Source organism: Sceloporus undulatus, chromosome 1, assembly GCF_019175285.1.
Source record: "Sceloporus undulatus isolate JIND9_A2432 ecotype Alabama chromosome 1, SceUnd_v1.1, whole genome shotgun sequence".
Taxonomy (NCBI): domain Eukaryota; kingdom Metazoa; phylum Chordata; class Lepidosauria; order Squamata; family Phrynosomatidae; genus Sceloporus; species Sceloporus undulatus.
In genome coordinates this window covers 222,618,191-222,639,238 of record NC_056522.1, presented here as the reverse complement: position 1 = coordinate 222,639,238, position 21,048 = coordinate 222,618,191, and the positions used below count along the sequence as shown (strand labels likewise).

At 40.0% G+C, this 21,048-nt stretch overlaps 1 protein-coding gene across 4 annotated transcripts in view; it reads left to right on the top strand.

Moving 5' to 3' along the window:
• The window catches only part of LYPD6B (LY6/PLAUR domain containing 6B), an 82,857-nt gene that overhangs the window by 50,714 nt on the left and 11,095 nt on the right, over nucleotides 1–21,048 (top strand). For all 4 annotated transcript variants that reach the window (XM_042446061.1, XM_042446060.1, XM_042446058.1 and 1 more), the window contains one exon: nucleotides 19,865–20,014. In XM_042446061.1, the coding sequence (XP_042301995.1) occupies nucleotides 19,882–20,014 (133 nt within the window). In that variant the 5' untranslated portion in view covers nucleotides 19,865–19,881. The remainder of the gene's footprint in view (nucleotides 1–19,864; nucleotides 20,015–21,048) is intronic.

The window sequence follows — 21,048 nt, the reverse complement described above, 5'->3', positions numbered from 1 at the left end:
GATAGAAATACCTAAATAAATAAATAAATAAATAATTTATGCACTTAAATGCTAACTTGCTGCTGTAATAATCACAATTTGTCGGAATATCAAACATCAGAAGCAGTTATTTACATATCACAAAGAGATAAGTAGAATTCTTTGTTCTCTTTCTTGCACATTTCATGGAACTTAATCAAAATATGAATTATGAATAATATCTATCCAGGGTGATTGACACAGACGTGCATGGTTGCTGCTGATATTGGAATTAAAGAAGCTACCCTGTACAGAGTCAGTCCATCCAGCACTGATCTACCTCCACCTAGTGTATTGTTTATGCTGTCTGAAAGTGGCTTATCATGGCTTCAGATAAGAGACATAGCCAATTCTAGCAGGGAATACTACAGATTCAACCTGGGACCTTTTGCCACAAATAAAAAAAAAAGCATTTGTTCATCACTAAGCGTGCTTCTCTCCCTCATTTTTGAGAAAGATGACAGTTTCTTAAACATGATTAAGAGAGTGGAATCAGGTTGTTGGATCACAAATTCCATTTTCTACATCCGATTTCCATTTAGGGCAAACTCCACAATCCTTCTCCTGCTAGCCCTAATTTACAGTGGTATGCTAATAAAGTTTAATATTACTCAGGGCTATTTCCTAACCAGGGTTTTCATACCGGCTTGAATTCTTTTATCAAAAACTACTTAACTAACATTGGTAAGTAATAACGATAGTTAATTTTATACCCAGGGCAATTTTTTAAAAATTGTTAAATTTCTTCAGCTGTATAGATTTGTGTAGACAAAAGTACAGCAAAATACAATAAAAATGACTCACAATGAATAACCAGCAGATTAAAAAGTCCAATAAACATATATCAGCATAATATATTCTATAGGTTACAGAAGATAAAATACAGTGTGCCCTTCGTATCTCCTGGAGTTTGGTTCCCGGAGCACCAACCCCATGAATATCAAAACCTGTGAATGCTCACGTGCCATTAAATACAATGAAGTAGTGAAATGGTTGAGGACTGACTGTACTCAATAGGAACAGGAGTTAAAACAAAGACATTACAACTACTTAACATATTTTTAAGTCTGTAGTGCCTTTCTTATAGAACCAGGATGGTGTAGTGGTTCGAGCATTGGACTTTAACTCTGGAGACCAGGGTTCAAATCCCTGCTCAGTCATCATCATCATCATCATCATCATTATTATTATTATTAATTTTATTTATACCCCGCCTTTCCATGGGGTATGATCAAAGCGGCTTACAACAATAAGATAATTAAATACAACAATGACATAACGTTACATATCTCAAGCACAGCATAATAGCAAATAACAATACATTTCAATACAAGGACAGCAATACAGTTTTCAATACAAGATAAAAATCAATACATGTCTCAAAACAGCCAATATTACATAACAGCAATAACATATCCAAACAGTATTAGCCCAGCATTAATAACCAAACCCCAAGGCAAAGGGGGACGGAAGAAAGCGTCATTCCCTAATGAACAAATTACAAAAAACCCTGCACAACCCAACAAAAATTAACAGAGACTAATAATTCCCGCTCCTCCCCCCAAAAAGGCTTCCCACCCGCACAGTTGGGCGCTACTGGTGCTGATAGAGATTGCGCCTCAAGTCCTTCTGCCGGCCAGGTGGAAGTTGCGGCAAAAGTCCTCCGGGGCGTCCTCCGTTGCGCGGCGGCGTCTGGGAGCCGGCGGGCCGGCTTTTGAGGACACCGCTCCCACCAGTGCCTCCCCCTTTCCCCGCCCATGCAACCGGGTGCAGCTGTTGCCTTCTGCCGGCCAGGTGGAAGTTGCGGCAAAGGTCCTCCGGGGTGTCCTCCGTTGCCATGAACCCACTAAGTGATATTGGGAAAGTCATTCTCTGACAGCCTCAGAGGAACACAAAGGCAAACTGTCTCTGAAAAAAACCTTGCTAAAAAAACCCTGTGACAGGTTCACCATAAGTCAGAAATTACTTGAAGGCACACAAAATCATGTGGCTTTCTTGAGGTAAAGAATTAATAGTACTTGTATTGGTTATGGTTATTAAGACTGTCTTCTAAGTTATTTCTGAATTTTCTGAGAGGTCATTCTAGCCATGTGCATTTATTTCTCTTTTGTTTTTAACCACAAAAAAGCTGGAAATGGACAGTTTAAAAAACAACTATAGACCTCAAAAGTATACTATAGTCTGTGCCATTCCCAATGTGAGCATTCTTAAGTTACCAAAAAATTAAATCCAATGATCCCAATTTAGTTAAACTGAAACACAAGTAAGCCACAATACATATCAGTTGTGACTTACTGAAATTTCATTGCTTTCAGCAGGACTAACATTTGCTAGACAGGAGCCAGTGACTTGTCCAGGCAACGTAGTGTATCTAGGTGAGCCAGTCGTGGGAATCATGTGGCTCTCTAAATGTTGTTGAATTACAGCTTGCCTCACCAGCTCAGCCATTAGTGAGGAATGGTTGTAGTTGCAATTCAACAATATCTGGAGAGCTGCATGATTCACAGCTCAGATATACAACATAATTGAACAACCCTTACACCAAACCATATTAGTCACCTGTTTTTACTTAATATCTGCAAATAGATGCCTATAGCAGTGTTACTGCTTGTGGTGTCCCTGGAAGTTGGGAGGTTGGTAAATGTGGGGACAGGGGCACTGATTTGTTAAGACAAACTTTGCTAACTGCATACTTGAAAATAATTTTAAAGTGCAGAGAAAAGAGATTTCCTTCCCCTAGTGTTGTGAGCAAACAACTACAAAGGAAAGAAAAAGGAACGGCTTTTTTTTTCCTTTCTTTTTTTTTTTTTTTTTTTTTTTTTTTTGAGATAGCATTGCTAGCGGTGGTCCTTTTCCAGCCTTAAAACTAGGAAACTTCAAAGAGGCAACCAGCAACAGTTTCTAAATTGCAGGAAATTATATGTGCCTAATAACTGAGAATCAAGGTGTTAAGTGTTAGTTGTTTTACTCCACTCTTTTGTGCAAGCCAGCAGGGATTTAGTATGGCAAGAGTTTTATTGGGCTAGTGCATTTGTTCTGCTGTTCTAAGGGCTACTCTTGCCTGGGATAAAACATTTGGGGACAGAATCTTGCCACAGTTTGGCAAGATTCCTATAAAAGTTTCATTCTGAGAGTAAGGTTTTTGCATTCAGTTTCCCACTGAAGTAAAAGAGATATTACATTGTGGCTGGATAATGCACAACATTTAAAGGGATACATGCCGTTTAAAATCCAACCAACCAACGCAACAAATTTTGGTCTAACCCAGCATTCTGTCCTTGCCAGGAGGGTTGTAAAGTTGAAAATTTGACATTTCCCAAATACATGTGTGTAGATATATAGTAGTTCCACACACCACACACTGGGAGACCTAAATTAAAGACTTACTGTAACAAATACTGAGATCGCATCAGCTGAAGTGATAACGGTTCAATTTATTATCAATGTGTACAGTGCAGAAAAAATAACCCATGTTCTCATTTCCAAAGTATGTTGCAAATGCTTTGGACTGTAATAAACCTCCTGATTTCCTTTGTGCTTGTTTGCCAGCAGACAATTGCCTGCCACCACCTGGTGTGTAAATTAGGAGGACCACTGAATTCTTCAGGTTACACAAAAATCAAAGACATCACCTGATTTATGGCCAAAAGGAGACTTCCCTTTGTATGTTTGTATTATAGTTCTTACCAAAGGAATTCTTACTGATTTAATCTCTTTGGGTTTGAATGTGGGGTTTTTATGACTTTCTTTCTAACTTCTATTTTTCAAAGAAGTAGTAATTAAGATAGTTTGTCAGTAGAACCATTATATACCCCTCCCAGTTTTCAGGACTGAGTGCTATAACTCACCCTTTAAAAAATTTGCTCCAGGCTAACACTTGGCACAATGAATTTTAGTGCAGAAGAATTTTTGTCAATGATTATGCTCTGTTGGGACACAGCTGCTGTGTCATCTTTCATATAAACCCAAATCATCCCAATTTCAGCAGAGACCATATCATAAACGAGTCAACATTTTAGTATGAACTTTTACCAGCAGATCCCATGGTTATAGATCGGATCTTACACAGGTGAAAAACTCGACTTTAGCAAAGTGATGGAGATGCTGTTGTATTGCAGCTCCTATTATCCTTGGTAATTACCTATAGAAATTACAGCCCAAAGCCTCAAACATTCACCACCCCTGCCTTGCTGCTGCTTGTTGCTTGCAATCAAGTCAGCTTTGACTTTGATTTGGCCTATGAATGAAAGATCCTGATCATTAACACTCTGCTCAGGTCTTGCAAACTCAAGGCTGTGGTGGGTTCCTTGACTGAGTCAGTCTACCTGCAGTGTGGTTTTCTCTTTCCCTAATGGCTTCCACTTTACCCAACATTGCAGCAGTAGACAGTAAAAAAGATCTGGACAAACTGTTCTGTAAAATAGCATACAATTGTGTATGAGTCATGATACTATTTGTACTTGTGATTCTAACTGGTTTACTGCTAAAACACACAGTCACTATAATAAAAAAAAATCTGTTTACTGAAACTGCTTGTTAGCTGCAATCTGGAGATATAATTGTAAGCATAGTATCCCTTTTGTTCAGGATGTGTATGACATGTCAGCTTTGCGTACGTATACATTTTGAAATATTTTGTTATGTGCCTTCAATTCACTTCCAATTTAAGGGAACCCTGTTTGGCAAGTTTTATTCAGTGGGGTTTGCCATTAACTTATTCTAAGGCTGAGAGAATATGACTTGTCCAAGGTGAACTAGTGGGTTTCCATGCCAGTGGGGATTCACACCCTGGTGTCCCAGAGTCCTAATTCAACTGTCAAACCACTAGTTCATGCTGACTCTGTAAAATTATACTTGCAGAATATATGGACGTGCACACTTGACATTAGATGTGGTACATGTGTGTTTTATACTATGGAATGAATTTAGATTTCTCACAGGTAATATAACCATGGTTGGTATTCAGCATGTAAGGACATTGGTGATGAGTAGTACAGTTAGGGTTGCCATAAGTGAGGACCTCCAAACCGGGACAAATGTAGGACAAATGCAGGACAACATTTTCAAATGTAGGACACATTTTATAAAAATGGAGGACACGCAAAAAATTGAGGCTTTTTTTTGAAATGTTAATATAAATGCATGTTTCTTAGGCATGATCAAAATGGAGGACATTTTGACATTATTTGTAGACAGATCACGGAAATGTACTTCCCTTTCTGGCCACCCCCCCTCCCCATTCCAAACAGCACATTTGAGCATTGAACATGGCTTTATTTTATCATTGCCTCTTGCATATTTCAGAGGCTTATTCCACAACCAAACCCTTTGGTCAAGGGACTTTGGTTTTTCTTCATTTTGACTTGTTTTCTCTGTATTCCTCCCCACTAAATAAAGGAGACATGAAATGGAGTTAATGGGTACAAGTTGTTAAACAAAAAAGTCTTGTGAGACTCTGTAGGCAAGAGGTGCACCATCTTAAGAACTGCATTAAGCACACTTAGGCTGCTGCCACACTGCTTTCACTCTCATCACTCCATCCTATGGAATCCTGGGATTTGTAGTTTGTTGTGGTGCCAAGGCTGGGCTTTGAAATCTCAGGCATAAGAGAGGCAAAAGGCTTGGGCTGCATCTACACTGGAGAAATAATCTGGTTTGAGATCACTTTAACTGTCTTGGCTGAATGCTATGGAATTCTGGGAATGGTGGTTTGTTCCAGCACCACAGCAGAATGGCAGTTAACCCCTGGAAAGCTCTTTGACCAAGGTGACCAATGCCCTCACCCCAAAATGTAGGGCACCCAAGCAAAAATATGTAGGACATGGCCAAAAATAAAAGCTAAAAACACCCATGTACAGTGGTGCCTCGGGTTACGAAATTAATTCGTTCCGCGGCCGCTTTCGTAACCCGAAAAGCCTTCGTAAGCCGAATTGCCATAGGCGCTAATGGGGAAAAGCCGCGTTTCGTGCGAAAAAGCCGAAAAAAGCACCAAAAATTTTCTTCGTATCCCGAAAAAACATTCGTAACCCGGAACAATGATTTCCTATGGGATTTTTTCGTATCCCGAAAATTTCGTAACCTGGGTATTTCGTATCCCGAGGTACCACTGTAATTATAAATCCATGCTCCTTAGCCATGATCCAAATGGAGGACATTTTAAAATGTGACAGAAGAGGACATGTCCTGGAAAAGGAGGAGGATGCCTGGTCACCTTGTCTCTGGTCCAAAATGCACTGCAGAAATAAAACAATGCTGGACTGAAATGCCCAGAGTTCCTCACCAAAGCTGCATCCACACTGAGGAAATAATCCAGTTTGAGAGTGACTTAACTGTCCTGGGTTAGTGCTGGGGAATGCTGGGAATTGTAGTACATTGTGGCCCCAGAGCTATCTCTGACAGGGAGTCCCATAACCCTCCAAACGTAGTTGAACTGCAGTGCCCAGAATGCCTCACCAGTTGCATCCACACTGAGGAAATGGTCCAGTTTGAGACTGCTCAGTGCTGGGGAATCCTGGGAATTGTAGTCTATTGTGGCCTCAGAGCCATCACTGACAGAGAAGTCTCAATGTCTCCCAAACACTAGCATTCCCAGGATTCCCTAGCACTGAGTTAAAGCAGTCTCAAAGTGGGTTATTATTCCTGCAGTGTGTGAGAGAGATATAAAAGCTAGGGACTGGATTCATTTGGAGGATCTCTGTGTCCAAAACACACTGCTTGGACTGCCAGAGCTCAGTGCTATGGAATCCTGGGAATTGTAGTTTATTGTGGCACCAGAGCTCTCTGACAGAGAAGGCCAAATGCCTCACACAGACCCCAGAATTCCAGAGCATTGAGCTTTGGCAGTTAAAGGGGTCTCAAAGTGCAGAGGGGGGGGGGGAGAGAGAAAAGCCAGGGAGAGTGAATGAGAAGCTCACCTCGGCTGGAGGAGGAGGAGGAGGAGGAGGGAGGGAGCCAAGGGAGGTGGCCAGGACCATCAGCCTCCTCTCTTCCACTGAAGACTGCTGGCAAGAGGCTCTGCCCCCGCCTCCTCTGTGGACCATTCAGCTTCCTTTTGTCAAAAGAGCTCTGGTGCCACAAGAAACTACAATTCCCAGAATCCCATAGCACTGAGCCATGGATGTTTAAGGGGGAGTCAAACTATTTCTTCAGCCTTTTGCTATCCTAACGCCCTTCCTATTTACAAGCAAGGCAAAATCTCTTCCTTCCAAGCCATTGAAAACCAACCCAAGCGGAGGAGGGCTGATTGCTTCTTTCCCATTGGTCAGCTTTGGGAGAAATTTGCATATTACAAGTAAAGGCGTTTAGGGCCTCAAAAACGATCCTGTGATAAAGAATTACAAGAATACTGACGCGGTTTACATTTAAAAGATGAGGCATTTAGGCTCCCAGTGAAACAGGAACTATTGATGGCCTTTTTTTTCTTTGCTCACTATAACCTGGAAGGTCAGGCCTTTTGCAAGACATATATACCAAGTGGGCTGGCAATAGCTCTGAGCGGCAGATGTTTTGAAGCCCTGCTCTCTAGGCTAAGCTAGGCAGGGAGGCGGGGAGGGAGGGTGGCATACAGCCATGGGGAGGGGTGGGGCTGCCTCCAGGGCCTTGCTGGGGGGGAGGACCCGGGGGAGGGGCTAAACCAGGGCAGGACTGTGTGGCCCCGCCCCAAACCAGGAAAGTCCCGCCCCCAGGCGGGATATGGCAAGCCTAAGTACAGTAAATCATTAGATTATGGTTGAAATTTGTTGTTTTAGAATTAAAACTGCCTTGAATAAATGAGATATGTCAGTATAGGCAAAGAGGTTGAGAGAAGGCAAAAGTGGGGACTTGAAAGCAACATGCAATATTCAGTGTACAGTGGTACCCCGGGATACGAATTACCCAGCTTACGAATTTTTCGGGATACGAAAAAATCCCATAGGGATTTATTGTTTCGGCTTACGAAGGTTTTTTCGGGTTACGAAAAAACCTCGGCGCTATTTCGCCACCGGAGGGCAGCAGAGAGCTATTTTTTTCCATTAGCGCCTATGGCAATTCGGCTTACGAAGGTTTTTCGGGTTACGAAATTAGCCACGGAACGAATTAATTTCGTAACCCAAGGTACCACTGTATTGTTGATTGTCTCCAATCTGCCTCCTGCTTTGGGGAATATTTGCTGTGATGCATCCGAGCCTCAAGGCATTTATCGTACAGAATGCCAAAGAAATCTTAGCTTAGCAAAAAATTCTTGGCATCTTGAGTTTATGAGTTACACAGCTTGACACATCGCCTTGATATATTGCCATAATTATCTTATCTAGTTTTCTTAAATTTCCATTTTGGTCATAGGCTACAACAGAAGTGCAGAAAGTATCATACATAAAATGAGTGATAACTAAACTCAAAGATTGTTAGACTGCACAAAAGGTAGGTTAGTCAAGATTGCATCTGAATATTGTCATCCATCCACAGTTGGTTTTTAGACATTAACTTAACCTGTATATCTCAGTCAAACATTGCTGATACGTTGGCGATAACAATTAATCTCCAGTTTTTAAATCAGCAATCCTGTGCTTAGATACGACATGCAACTGAAATTGAACTGTATACAGACACAATAGAGCCCCCCTCCCATTTTCCTTTTCTAGTTCTCCAGATTTATATCTGAGTGAAGGGATTTAAAACTCAAGACAAATTTTATTCTCATTCTGAAATTCCAAAATCCAAAATTGTCCACATGGGTGGCTAAGATAGTAACACCTTTGTTTTCTGATGGTTCAGTGTCCACAAACCTTGTTTCATGCACAAATTTTTTTGTGGGTTTTTCGGGCTATGTGGCCATGTTGTAGCAGAGTTTCTTCCTGACATTTCGCCAGCATCTGTTGCTGGCTTCTTCAGAGATGCCAGTCATAGATGCTGGCAAAGCGTCAGGAAGAAACTCTGTTAGAACATGGCCATATAGTCCGAAAAACCCACAAAAAACTATGGATGCCGGCCATGAAAGCCTTTGAATGCACAAAATTATTTAAAACATAGTATATAAAAGTACCTTCAGGCTATGTTTATAAGGTATACCTGAAACATTAGTGAATTTCATGTTTAGACTTGGTTCCCATCTCAAAGATAACTCATTATGGATATGCAGATATTCCAAAATCTAAAAAACTCTGAAATCCAAAACACTTCCGGTCCCAAACATTTCGGATAAGGGAGACCCAACCTGTATCCTGTGTCACACTCTGCATATGAATACGTTGGGACACTTTAATGTGTAAAATCCTAACTGTGTTCAGGTTTGGCAATCTAGCAAACTGCTTTTCCCAGTGTGAACTGGTCCTTAAGATCTACAGAAAAAAATCCTTTTGAGGAGGCTGCCTCTTCTGCCTTCACTGTCCCTGTTTCTTAAGAGATTTAAATAGGAGAGGAAACGCTGCAATTGACAAGTAGGATTCCCAGATCATAGAATCATAGAATGTTCCATTTGTTGACAGGACATTTTGTATTTGGAGGCTTGAAGTCCATCCCCGTATCAGAGCAATATGGGATACCCCCAGTAATATATTTCTTGATTTGTTGAGCGTGAATTCCAGCTGCACTCCAACAGACCAACCTCTGAGCATTTGATATGCAGCTGGGGGTGCACCTGCTGGGATTGTGGTTGACATGACACTGTCTTTCCTCCTTTCCCCAGCCCATGATGCAGAGCAGCTCAAGATCATGCCGCAAGTACTCCTCTCACAGTCATTGCAGAGCCAAGAGTAGAAAGAGCAGGTAGCAACTACACTCGCCACAGAGAGAGCCCAGCTTAATATAAGGCTGCCTCACTGGCTAGTCTTGAGCTGGCTGGGCAATAGCATAGGGTGTATCAAGATGAGAAAAACCTGGCAGCTCTGCGGGCAAGGGAACTATAGGTATAATGTTCCTCCCTCTTCCCCATTAGCATCAGAGTGCAGGTCCCCAGTTGTTTTTACATAATTCTTGTGATAGTTAAGTGGATAGACAAGGAGAAACTGGGCACCAAAAACACCCCTAATTTTAGGAAAACTTTTCTGTCCTCCACCTTGTGATTTCTCAAAGCCTCATTGTATTGGCATGCCAGCCAAGGGTGAGGAATCACATTCAGCCTGAGAATCAAATTCAGAGAAGTTCTCAGGGGCTACATTCTGAAGACAAAAGACTGGAAACCACCAAATAATACTATCTATCACTGGGTAAGTGGGGGACAGTGCCCTCTGGGATCAGATAAAACCCCTGTACTTTAGCCCTAAATCTGTCTTGTTTATTAATTTTTTTTATTCTTGCATTTTTCCTTGTCTTTCTCCTGACATTGTACCCAAGGGGGCTTACAATAATTTTAAATAGAAATTAGCTAAAATATTATATTAAAATAGTAGGAAAATAATTGAACAATAGTAGTATTATTCAGTTATACAGATAGTTAACGATAATTAAAAATGCAATTAAAATATAATTAAAAACATGTAAGATAAAAACAGCACACTCTTTCCAATATGGTTCTGCCATAAGATTAAAAATTAATCTTATGATGTTAATATATATATATATATATATATATATATATATATATATATATGGCTACAACCAATGCCACACTGCTCATTTGATGGCAGAGAGCAAGCGACAGGTTAGTTGGCTCTCTAAACTGGAAGAAGCTGAACAAACCAAGGGCCATCTGGGTAATACACCAGAAAGTTGCCTTTGTGGGTTGCAGCCCTGAGTCCTAGCATTCTCTGAGTTATTGTAGTGCTCTGTAGAGGCAACTTTTAGCAGCAGTTGCTCCCTCTCCTACCTTCCCTCTGTGAAGCTGAAGGGGTAGTTGTGGTCAGACCAGTCTTTAAGCAAAAGCCAAATATGCTTATCCTCAGTGTGGTTGTATTATATACAGTAGTAGTCCATTAAAATGGAGAGGAGGGTGTCTAAAGAGTACACTTAAATTCCATCTACTAAAACACATTATTCCTGCCCACCTAGAGAGTTGAGCAGTAAAACAAAGTGAGTAGCAAACGTTTCCTAATCTCTGCAGAATAACCTGTTAATGAAATGCCAGGTTCAGTTCAATTCTGAGATGTCTGGCACGTTGGTTATTGAAAGAAAAATCAGTATGATTTATGACTTAGATATTATAGTCCTAGTTGTTGAAATGTTATGTAGGCCCCAGGGATGTTTGTTTAGTAGTTAAGAATGAACTAAGCAGAGACAGGTTTAAAAGAAAAGAAAAGAGAAGAAGAAGAGAAAAAAGGAAAGAGGAACAACATGAAGAAAGAAATGCAAAAGAAATGGAACAGCAGAAGAATGAGAGTGAACAAGGAACACATTCTGGAACCCAGGTGTATCACCAAAAATAGAAAAGCAAGCATGGAGAACAAGTCTTGCATTTACTAGGTATTGGCACATCAGGTACTTTCATTGTGATTAGGACACATTTTAAAATATAAGTTTAATATAAACATATAATTAAAATAGTAACGCAAATTATCAAATATTGGCTTGGCCAAGATTTATTCATGCTCCGTCTCATTCTAACTCTGTTGGATGTATGGCACACATGCAAGACAAATCGGGTAGCGAAATCTGAAAGCTGGAGCATAAAATGTCTTGTTTCTGACTGCAAATGGAGGGTACGTTTTTAATGCTCCCTTATGTAAGAATCTTCTTTGAAAGTAAACAGCACTATAGGCGGAGGGCTTCATCTTTTTGTGCTGATTTCTCCTAGTGAGGTAGTTCTTCTATTTTCATTAGTATTTTGAATCTGAAGTGGTACAATCTACCTAAGGATGTTAGGCCTAATTCTATTAGGTGTACAAGACAGGCATTATTATACAAACAACCTTATATTGGAAGTCAGATACAGTATTAAAATGTCAGCACAAGAACTTGTGAAAATGACTTGTTCAACAAAATTTTCCAGCCCCATGTGACCACTAAATTCTGGGAGTTGAAAACGTCATTTTTCCATACTCAGATGCCTGATCATTACCAATTAATTACACATACAGTTTTTCACCAGCCAAAAGTTACACAGACAGTGCAATGTTATACCCAGATGAACTGCTCAAAATGGAACAACCCCTGCTATTGATGCACCATAAAGCTTTTAGATTCTTGAGCCTTTCTTAAGAGGCGTGATGGCAATGCCCTCATTCTTGCTATTATGCTTCCATTACTAAAGGATGAAGCATCACCTCTGAGGCACCAGTCTGAAACAGTCCTATTTTTTCCCCTCAGTCAGACACTGGAGGATATATTGGGTATTTATTTGGTATAGAAAATAACCAGCACTTTTTAGTCATAGAGTTGGAGCTGTTGAACTGTAAAAGTTTTAATGCTGAAACTGGATATAGAAACTGACTGTGTACATCAGTTCTCCGGAAATCTCAGTACATCTGGTTCCACTTCATTTGGCCATTATTTGAAGGACCATGATTTTACTCATAAAAGCTCATGTAATGTCAGAATAAATAAATTAACCTTAAGGATTATAGCACTATTTGTTTCTCTCTGAACATCCTCCCACTCCCTGGGTATCTATTTTAGATTATATAATGCAGGCAGGGGTTGTATGCAACAAACTGAAGAGAAATGTTGCTCTGTAACACCTTGAAATGCTGTATCCCAACAGATTAATTTTAGTTCTTTCAGTTGTATGGCAGTGGCTGGTCATTCTTTTGTGAGGCTTAAACAAGACTGCTCCTTTCACAGTCAGTGACTCCATTTAGCTTTTTAATTACAAGTAGCAGCTGAAGCTATGTGAATTGTTAGAAATTTTTCAGTTGAGAGAAATGATAGCTTCCAGGAACAACTGGCAAAAATTTAATCGTGCATTTGTTCAATTGACATTGTAGTAGCAGATACTTTCACAGGCTGCTGCACACCATTTGTCATGCAAAAACAGTTTGATTAATGAAGCCATGGATGGTGGGTAAAAGTCTCTGGAAGTGTCCAGACTGGTTCCTGTTTGGGTACTGCAGGGTGAATGTTTGAAATGCAAAGACTATTTGACCAGAGGATTTATTAACTCGGCTGGCTTTTAATATGTAACCTGGCATTGGAAGATTTTGAATTAAGAACATTGTGTGTACTGGATAAGGAGCTATGTGTATATGTGTATATAGGTTGGGGAAGAGTACAATAAAAGTATATAATTCTGGAACGTAGTCACTAGAACATTATCTAGGTAGATGCATATACGTGTATTCGTAACACACACACACACACACACACCAAAAGTCTGAAATGGAAGGCATGTTTCTGTGCTTAGTTTTTAATATAATCTTTTATTTTAAGAAGCAGCTGGGGCAAAACACATAATATTACACTGAAATACCATGTTGCACAATACACTTCTGTGCAAATTCACAACAAACTCAAAAAGCCAAATGTCTGTCAGTCAGAAAGCTCTACAGGGTCACCTAAAAACTGAGATCAGATTACAATACAACATTTGTAAAAGAAAAGCCTCCACAAAGTCCTATTCTGGCAGCTTACTGTGGCATGGAGTTGATCTTGCAGTCTGGAAGGCTTAGGTCAGTAATGTACAAGATCTGGAAGGTTCTGCCAAGCTGGTTGGGCTTTAGATACAGTCCCAATGATAGGCTGCATGACTGCTGTCCAAAGAAAGGGCTGGTTAAGTACAGGGAACTTCATTACCAAAAGGACTGGGGTACAAATTATCTGAAAGAGTACTTTTCTCTATGTGAACCTGCCCATGTTTTAGGATCTTGCAGGGAGATGCCTTTCACTTGGTCCTGACATTGTCATAAACACATCTGGTGAAATCACATGAGAGAACCTTCTCAGTGATCACAATGGAACTCCTTCCTGCAGGTACCATGGACTACTAAAAAGACAAGCAAATGGGTCCTAGAGAAAATCAAGCCAGAACTCTCTGTAGAAGCCAAGATGACTAAACTGAATCTGTCATATTTTGGCCATGTCATGAGTAGACATGACTGACTAGATAAGACAGTAATGCTTAGTAAAGTAGAAGGCACTCAGAAGAAAGGAAGAGTGCATACCAGATGCATAGACTCATTCAAGAAAGCTATGGCCCTGGGTTTGCAAGACCTGAGCAGGGCAGTTGATGATAGCGTGATTTAGAGGTCTCCCATTCATAGGATCACCATAAGTCGCAGTTGATTTGAGGGCTGTGAACAACAATAACAAGATTGCATTGCACCTGTAACATAATGAGTTATTTTGGAAGCAAAAAACAAAATCTTCCTGTTCTGTGTGGAGAAGCTGACATGACAGGCAGTTGAATAGAGCCCTCCATTACATCTGCGACAGCAGGGAAGCTGTGTGTATGTTTGGAGGAGGGGGGTCAGGACAGGTTGTTTATATCCCAGAGCTCTGTCCTCAACGAGACAGAAATACGGAGGCAGGGCAGATGGATAGTTGCCACTACTACCTCGTTACAGCTTTTGCCACCATAGGTGATAGCCTCATTCTGCCAAATGGCAAGTCAGCTCTGGCTAAATAGTGCTTTTTTTTTACCATTGTATTGAATTGCTGGTGGAAGAAGGGCAGCAATTGAATCCCTTCTTTTCTAATATATCTGTCTCTGTATTTATTTGTATTAAGTATGTGATGTCCACATTTTTAAACTTTGGTTGAAATAACATATACAAATAGCCTGATAAAGTTGACCACTTGGGCAAAAATCGGTGATAGAGTGAAGTTTTGCATGGATACAAGGAAGCAGGTAAACAGACTGCAATAAAATAGATAGTTGTCATAAATAGCTCAGCCAGAGGAGCAACATCAAAATGGTGAAGGAGAGGAATAATGAGAAGCTGTAGATAACAACCCTGTGGTGTTCAGAGGCACAGTAGTATCTTGTAGAGCAAAGCAAAACATATGCCAACCTGAAACAAAACATAGTTTGCTATCACTGAAACGAATAACTCTTAAATGAAAGGTTTTCTGTCAACTTTGGATCTTCAAAACCTATATTTGTGTCTTGCAAAACTATACAGAGGAATCAGTTGTCTCCCTCATGTATAAACTGAGGGCAGGTTTTGGGGCAAAAATTATGGATTTTGATATGACCCATGGAGAGAGCCTTATGTTTATGATTAGAATTGTACTGTTAGCTGTGCACACAGTGATAGTGAACAGAGAGGCAGTCAGTTTGTGAGCAGGAGACAAATTGGAGCATGATAGGTACATCACTTGGCATTTGCAGTGGGAAATGTTAAGCTACCTTTTTTAAAAAGTGGCACCCCCCCCCCCAATATATATGGTGTGTGTCTGTACGGTGTGTACTAGTGGTAGAGGGGCACTAGACATAAAAAAGACAATGTTCAGCCCAAATAAAGTATGAGGAAATGCCACATAAGAAGAGATAGCCAGGATTCACCTATAGGCAGTATATAAGATGTTGAAGGAAGAAGTAGAGGAAAGCTGAGCTTACTGTATAGCAAAAATTTTATATTTCCACGTGTCTCAATATCAACCTTTAGAATGCTGTCTTGCCAGCCCCTGGAGTTGCAGCAGTGCTGATCCTTCTTATATTGCTAAATAACGATGAGAAACCTTTACTCTGCCCTCTAGAAATGGGTGTAGCTCCCCAAGGAGTAGCCATGATGTGTGATCTTCCCACATGGCCTGGAGTTTCTTCTGTTACTCAAGCACATGAAAAGGTGTATCAGTTTTCAGGGGATATCCCAATAAGTCAGGGGTCACATGATGACTGGGCTGGGACTCCAGGCTGCCAAGGTGTAATATAAAATCCCCCTCTTACATAACTACCAGTTCCCCAGATTGGAGTTCCACTTGGTATTCCTACTCTGTATGTCATTTGCTTTGCCTGAAGCACTTCATGCTAAACCAACAAGGCTGAGAGCAAAACATTTGCTGAATGATGCAGGTGCAGATTTGAGTTTTGTTTCAATTGTGCATGTTGGCTGTCAAGGGCACTACTTCACACTTTATTTATATAAAAGCCAATTTCTTTCCTCTGGAAGATAAGCCCTACAGAACAGTTACTACTCAACCTGCAAACAGCAAACATAAAGTGAACTGCTAGTCTGGCATTCATAAATGCTTCCACATCCCTGATTCTTCTGTTAGTTTGGATGGTGCTTGAACAGTACAGAAGAAGCCATTTGAAGTGCAAACATGAAATATGGCTTCATGGGTTAAGTGAAATAAAGGTCTCTGTGTTGCAACACTATAACGTCAAGGCTATACAGAGCTTAGAATATTTCATAGGTAAGTACAAGGCCCTCTGTATCCAAAGATCCACTGCTTGGAAATGTATTTAAAAAAACAACAACCCAAAAGCAAACCTTGATTTTGTTATTTTATATAAAGGACACCATTTTACTTGGCCATTGTCTATAAAAGGATTTGCACATCCATGGATTTTGGTATCCATCGTGGGTCCTGAAGCCAAACCCCAGTGGATTCCAAGGGCCCACTTTATACCCTTTCTGCCTTACTTCGTATGAGCATTAGGCCAAAACAATTGTGAGTCCAAGGGATAGAAAGCAAATGAACGCACAGTTCCCTGCAGGCAAAATCTATGTTAATGTTTTTATCCCTGAATCAGTTGTCTGCAGGAACAAAAATGTCAGTTTAAACTATCACAATAAAACCAGAATCTAATGAAAAAATCCCTTACTAACACACATGTGTGTGGGAAAGAGTGCAAGAATTGAGTTGATGAAACATGTTTAGAATGCTGTCTACTAGAGACTTTCACCAACAGTGCTGTGCATCTTCTGATTTTATATAAAGATCCATCTGTACCCTGTTTGACCAGCTGTATGCTTATTGATCAGAATGGAGACTGCAATCAAGAAATCAGAGGACTAAGAATAGGGAGGGCAGCTATGAAAGAAAAGCTCCTAAAGAGCAAAGATATTCAACTGAGCTTGAAAGCTAGAATCATAAGATCTGGACAGCTAACAAAATGGACAAAAAGAGAATAAATTCCTTTGAGATCTGCTGGAAAAGAGTACTGTGGATATCATAAACAGCAAAAAGAACAAATTAATGGGTCCTAGAACAGATCAAGCCTGAAATTTCCCTTGAGGCAAAGATGACTAAACTGAAATACTTTGGCAACATCATGAGAAGACATGAAATTATTATAAAAGACAATAATATTAGGAAAGGTGGAGGGAAGTAGAAAGAAAGGAAGACCACGTGCTAGATGGATGGACTTAATTTCGGAAGTCCCGAGTATGAATCTGCAAGAGCTTAGAAGAATAGTGGAAGATAGGGAGTCTTGGAGATGTCTTATCTACAGGGTCGCCATGAGTCAAGATCGACTCAAGGGTATTTAACAACAGCAGCAAATGCCTAATGAAAATCTTAAGCCCCTGAGCTGTGGTACATACTCAGGCCTGTTACAGACTGCCAAAATAAAGCTGCTTCGGGTCTCTTTGGAGGTGTGCTATTTAAATGACGCATGGGTCCTAAGAGTCTGGAGGTCGTGCCAAAGCCACATTCCATTCCTAAGCACTGGAGTGAAGCTTTGGTGCAGCTTCTGGATTCTTAGGGTGCATGCATCATTTAAATAACATACCTCCAAAGAAACCCGAAGCAGCTTTATTTTGGCAGTCTGTAACAGGCCTCAGTAATTCTTATCACACAGCACTGGAGTATCCTCTAGTTGTTGTTGGCCTATAAACTCCACAATTCTTCAACCAGTGGCCATGTTGGGTGGAATGGATAGAAGTCATAGGTCAAAACATCTGAAACGCTAAGGGTTCCCTATCCCTCAGAGAACAGTTTATTTTAGCACTGCTGCTTTTTTCCTCCACTCACAAAGTTTCCAGCAGTAAGAGATCATAAAAGCTGGTAGCCTCCCTTTACAGTTCAATCTAACATCTGGAGTAGATTCATTACCCTCTGACATGGATACTACCATCTGTTGGTGATAAGAGACTAAACCACACTGTCAGAGGTCAGGATAAAAGACTTCAGAAGTCAACAGAGCTTTTCTCCAGGAGGGACATACAGTGTGAAACTGATTTTCTTGTGTCTGTGTGTGTGTGGAAAGGTGAGGGCAGAAGAATGGAGGACGTTAGGAGCAGATCCTTCTTTTCTTTTCCTTTTTCTATTTTTATCCCTAAAATACAGGTGTGCTAAACTTCTATGTATCTAGATTTGTTCTGGGTAGGGGGGGATAGTTTGGTTTATTTGACTGTGATCACTAAGAAATCATGTTTCTGTGTTCATGTATCCTACTAAGACAAAGCTTGAACGTTACATTTTTTGATGACAATCCCCAGTGTCCATGTTGGGATTTTTATTGCACAAAAGTTACTTTTAAGGCTCTGTGCTATCGTGCTTGTACACACGGGTTCTTCAGTAAGTGGATAAAATGTTAATATTTCCTAGAATCCTTCATTTGTTTGATACCTGGATGGGAATAAGCATTTGATGCTCAAGGTTGCCATGTATTTTCCTAGAAAGAATTCAGAGCTCTCTTGCCAAATGTATATGTTGTACCGAGGATAATCTATAATAAACGTAATAGTAGGTTTAGTGCTATACCCCATCACACCTTGATCTATTTGTAATGACTAAGGATTTTTAACTAATAAAACTTGACTTGACTTGAATTTTTTTTAATGGGCGCATTGAGTGAGAGAGAGTGCACGGGCTGGTTCCCAGCATCATACCTGGCTGAGTTTCAGACCATTGGGTACAAAATTAGCTTGGGAACTGTGGTTCTAATAGCCTTATCCTGTGCCATCTAGTGGTGATACCGAACATCTTTTAGCTACTATTTGTCAGGTTATACTGGTGAAATATTTAGTTGGGCTAGTAATGTTCTTGTATACATACAGTGTGAACAGTGTGGTTCTGTTGATACAACAGCATGGCAAAACCATTATTTGTCAGCTTGTACACATATGCATTCTGTTAATTCTGAATTATGTTTGCAGGAATGATATATCATCAGTATAACATTCCTATATAATTATATTATATTAGATCATTATATTTAAATATTCAGGCATGGTTTAAACATATTTGGACTCTCACACTCTGTGAAAAGCTCTCTAGCAAATTCAAAGCACTGGATGGACAGGAAAAACATTATCAGTTTGTAGAAACTTAGTTTATTTACTTGTAATATATTAAAGATAATTCTCAAAGTCGAGGACCACCTTCAGACCCTCAAAAGATTATAGAAAAATAGGTTTCAGTGATGTGTAGTGTCACAATATCAGCCTTATTTGTTAAAGAGTGAGCAGTCTAGATTTTAGAGGAAAGCAATAAATCAGTAATCTCAAGATGTACCCTTTAAAGAGAGAAAAAGATAGATCAACCAAAATTGACTCTCCTGAGAACTTACTTTATTATAATGTCGATTCCACTTTTGATTGTGTGTTATGACAGTTTATTTTTTATGTTAGGTTATGTATGTTCTATACTTGTTCCTTCCCGTTTGACCATAAACAACATTGTAAGGTACGATGTTAAAGTATTATTATACTTAAACCCTAATTCAATAAAAACTTTTAAAAAGTTTAGCTCAGTCTTGTCATTTGGTTTAACTGTTGCCCCTCCTGAACAATGTGTTTGTCCTGTTGATAGTAATTTGGGGCAAATGTTATAGCCCACTGGTAAATTAGCTGCTTTGCATTCTAAGGTATGCATATTTCCCATGCAAGGAACTTGCATCATAAACAGGCCAGTAGAAGGCAGTAGCAGCTTAGATTTGTAGCACCAAAGTCATCTTTATGTGCAATCATTGTTGGCAGCAACAGTGTTGGCAGTGGTGGTGGTAAATTTGTGACTACATAATAGTAGAGATAGTGCCAAATAGAATCATATTCTCAAATTTTCGTTTTTTAAATAGAATATGCTCTCCTCCCCACCTTCCTTTCAGGTGTAACAAGGAGTTGAATGTACAGTAACAGCATGCCACTACTCTGTCACATGTTGGCTGTTGTAGCATTTGTTCAGATCCTCCTCCTCTCAGGCAATTGGATTCTAGCCAAGAACATCAACTTCTATAATGTGAGACTTCCAGTTGACCGTAAGTACCCAGCTACAATGCTGTTGGGTATGCCAGAAAGTACTGTTTGAGCTTTGTCAGCATTTTCTATTTTAAGTCACTGGGATGATTTTTTTTAATGAATGTATAGTACAGTCCTGTATAGATCTAAAAACAAAACATTAATCTGACTGTCTTCAGTGGTTGTTAATTATTAGGTGGAGCCCTTGATTAAGGACTTGAAATGCACACCTGCATGTTTATCTGATTAAGTTGTCGCACCTCTTAATTGCCTTTCCTATGCCTCCTTCATGCATTTGTTGTGTACACAGTATTAGAGACTCTGTGTATCATTAAATGAGCACTGTAGATTTTAATTTGTTGACTTGCTATATAGATGCAGCCCCAGAAGAAGCCAGAGGGTGGGTGTGCCATATCCACATGACCATGCTGTGGTTAGTCATGATTTCAGGCAGCTGCAATAAGCCATAGATCTGTTAAGTCTTTTTATAACATTAGTGCATGTATAATAGGGGTTATGCTGGTGACATACAAAAAATTGTGCCACATTTCTATCCAAAACTAGTTCAAGACATAGTGCTGCCCTTAGCAGAAGAACCCACCCTCCAGTACCCAAGACCAACAAAAGTGTTTGGGGAGATTAATTAGATGTCAGCCACCTTGTATATATGTGTGTGTGTGTGTGTGTGTGTGTGTGTGTGTGTGTGTATATATATATATATGGACTCAAGGTGGCTGACATCTAATTAATCTCCCCAAACACCTTTGTTTATGGGGATTATGGGGTTTTCTATTATATATATTAGAAAACCCCATAATCCCCCCTTTCCTTCGCTGGCAGTAAAAAAAACAAAAATGCAGTGTGACCACAACAAATAACTAGCCATTTATTATCCATTTTTGACACCCCCAATTTTCTATCTTAAGAAGCCACCTTACTCTTTCTGCTAGGTAGACTCACTATATCACCTTGCTTCTCCCATGGTACCCAGAGTGGGTAGGCATCTCAACTGAGACTGTGTAATTACTACCCTTTCTTGCTCCCCTACACCAAA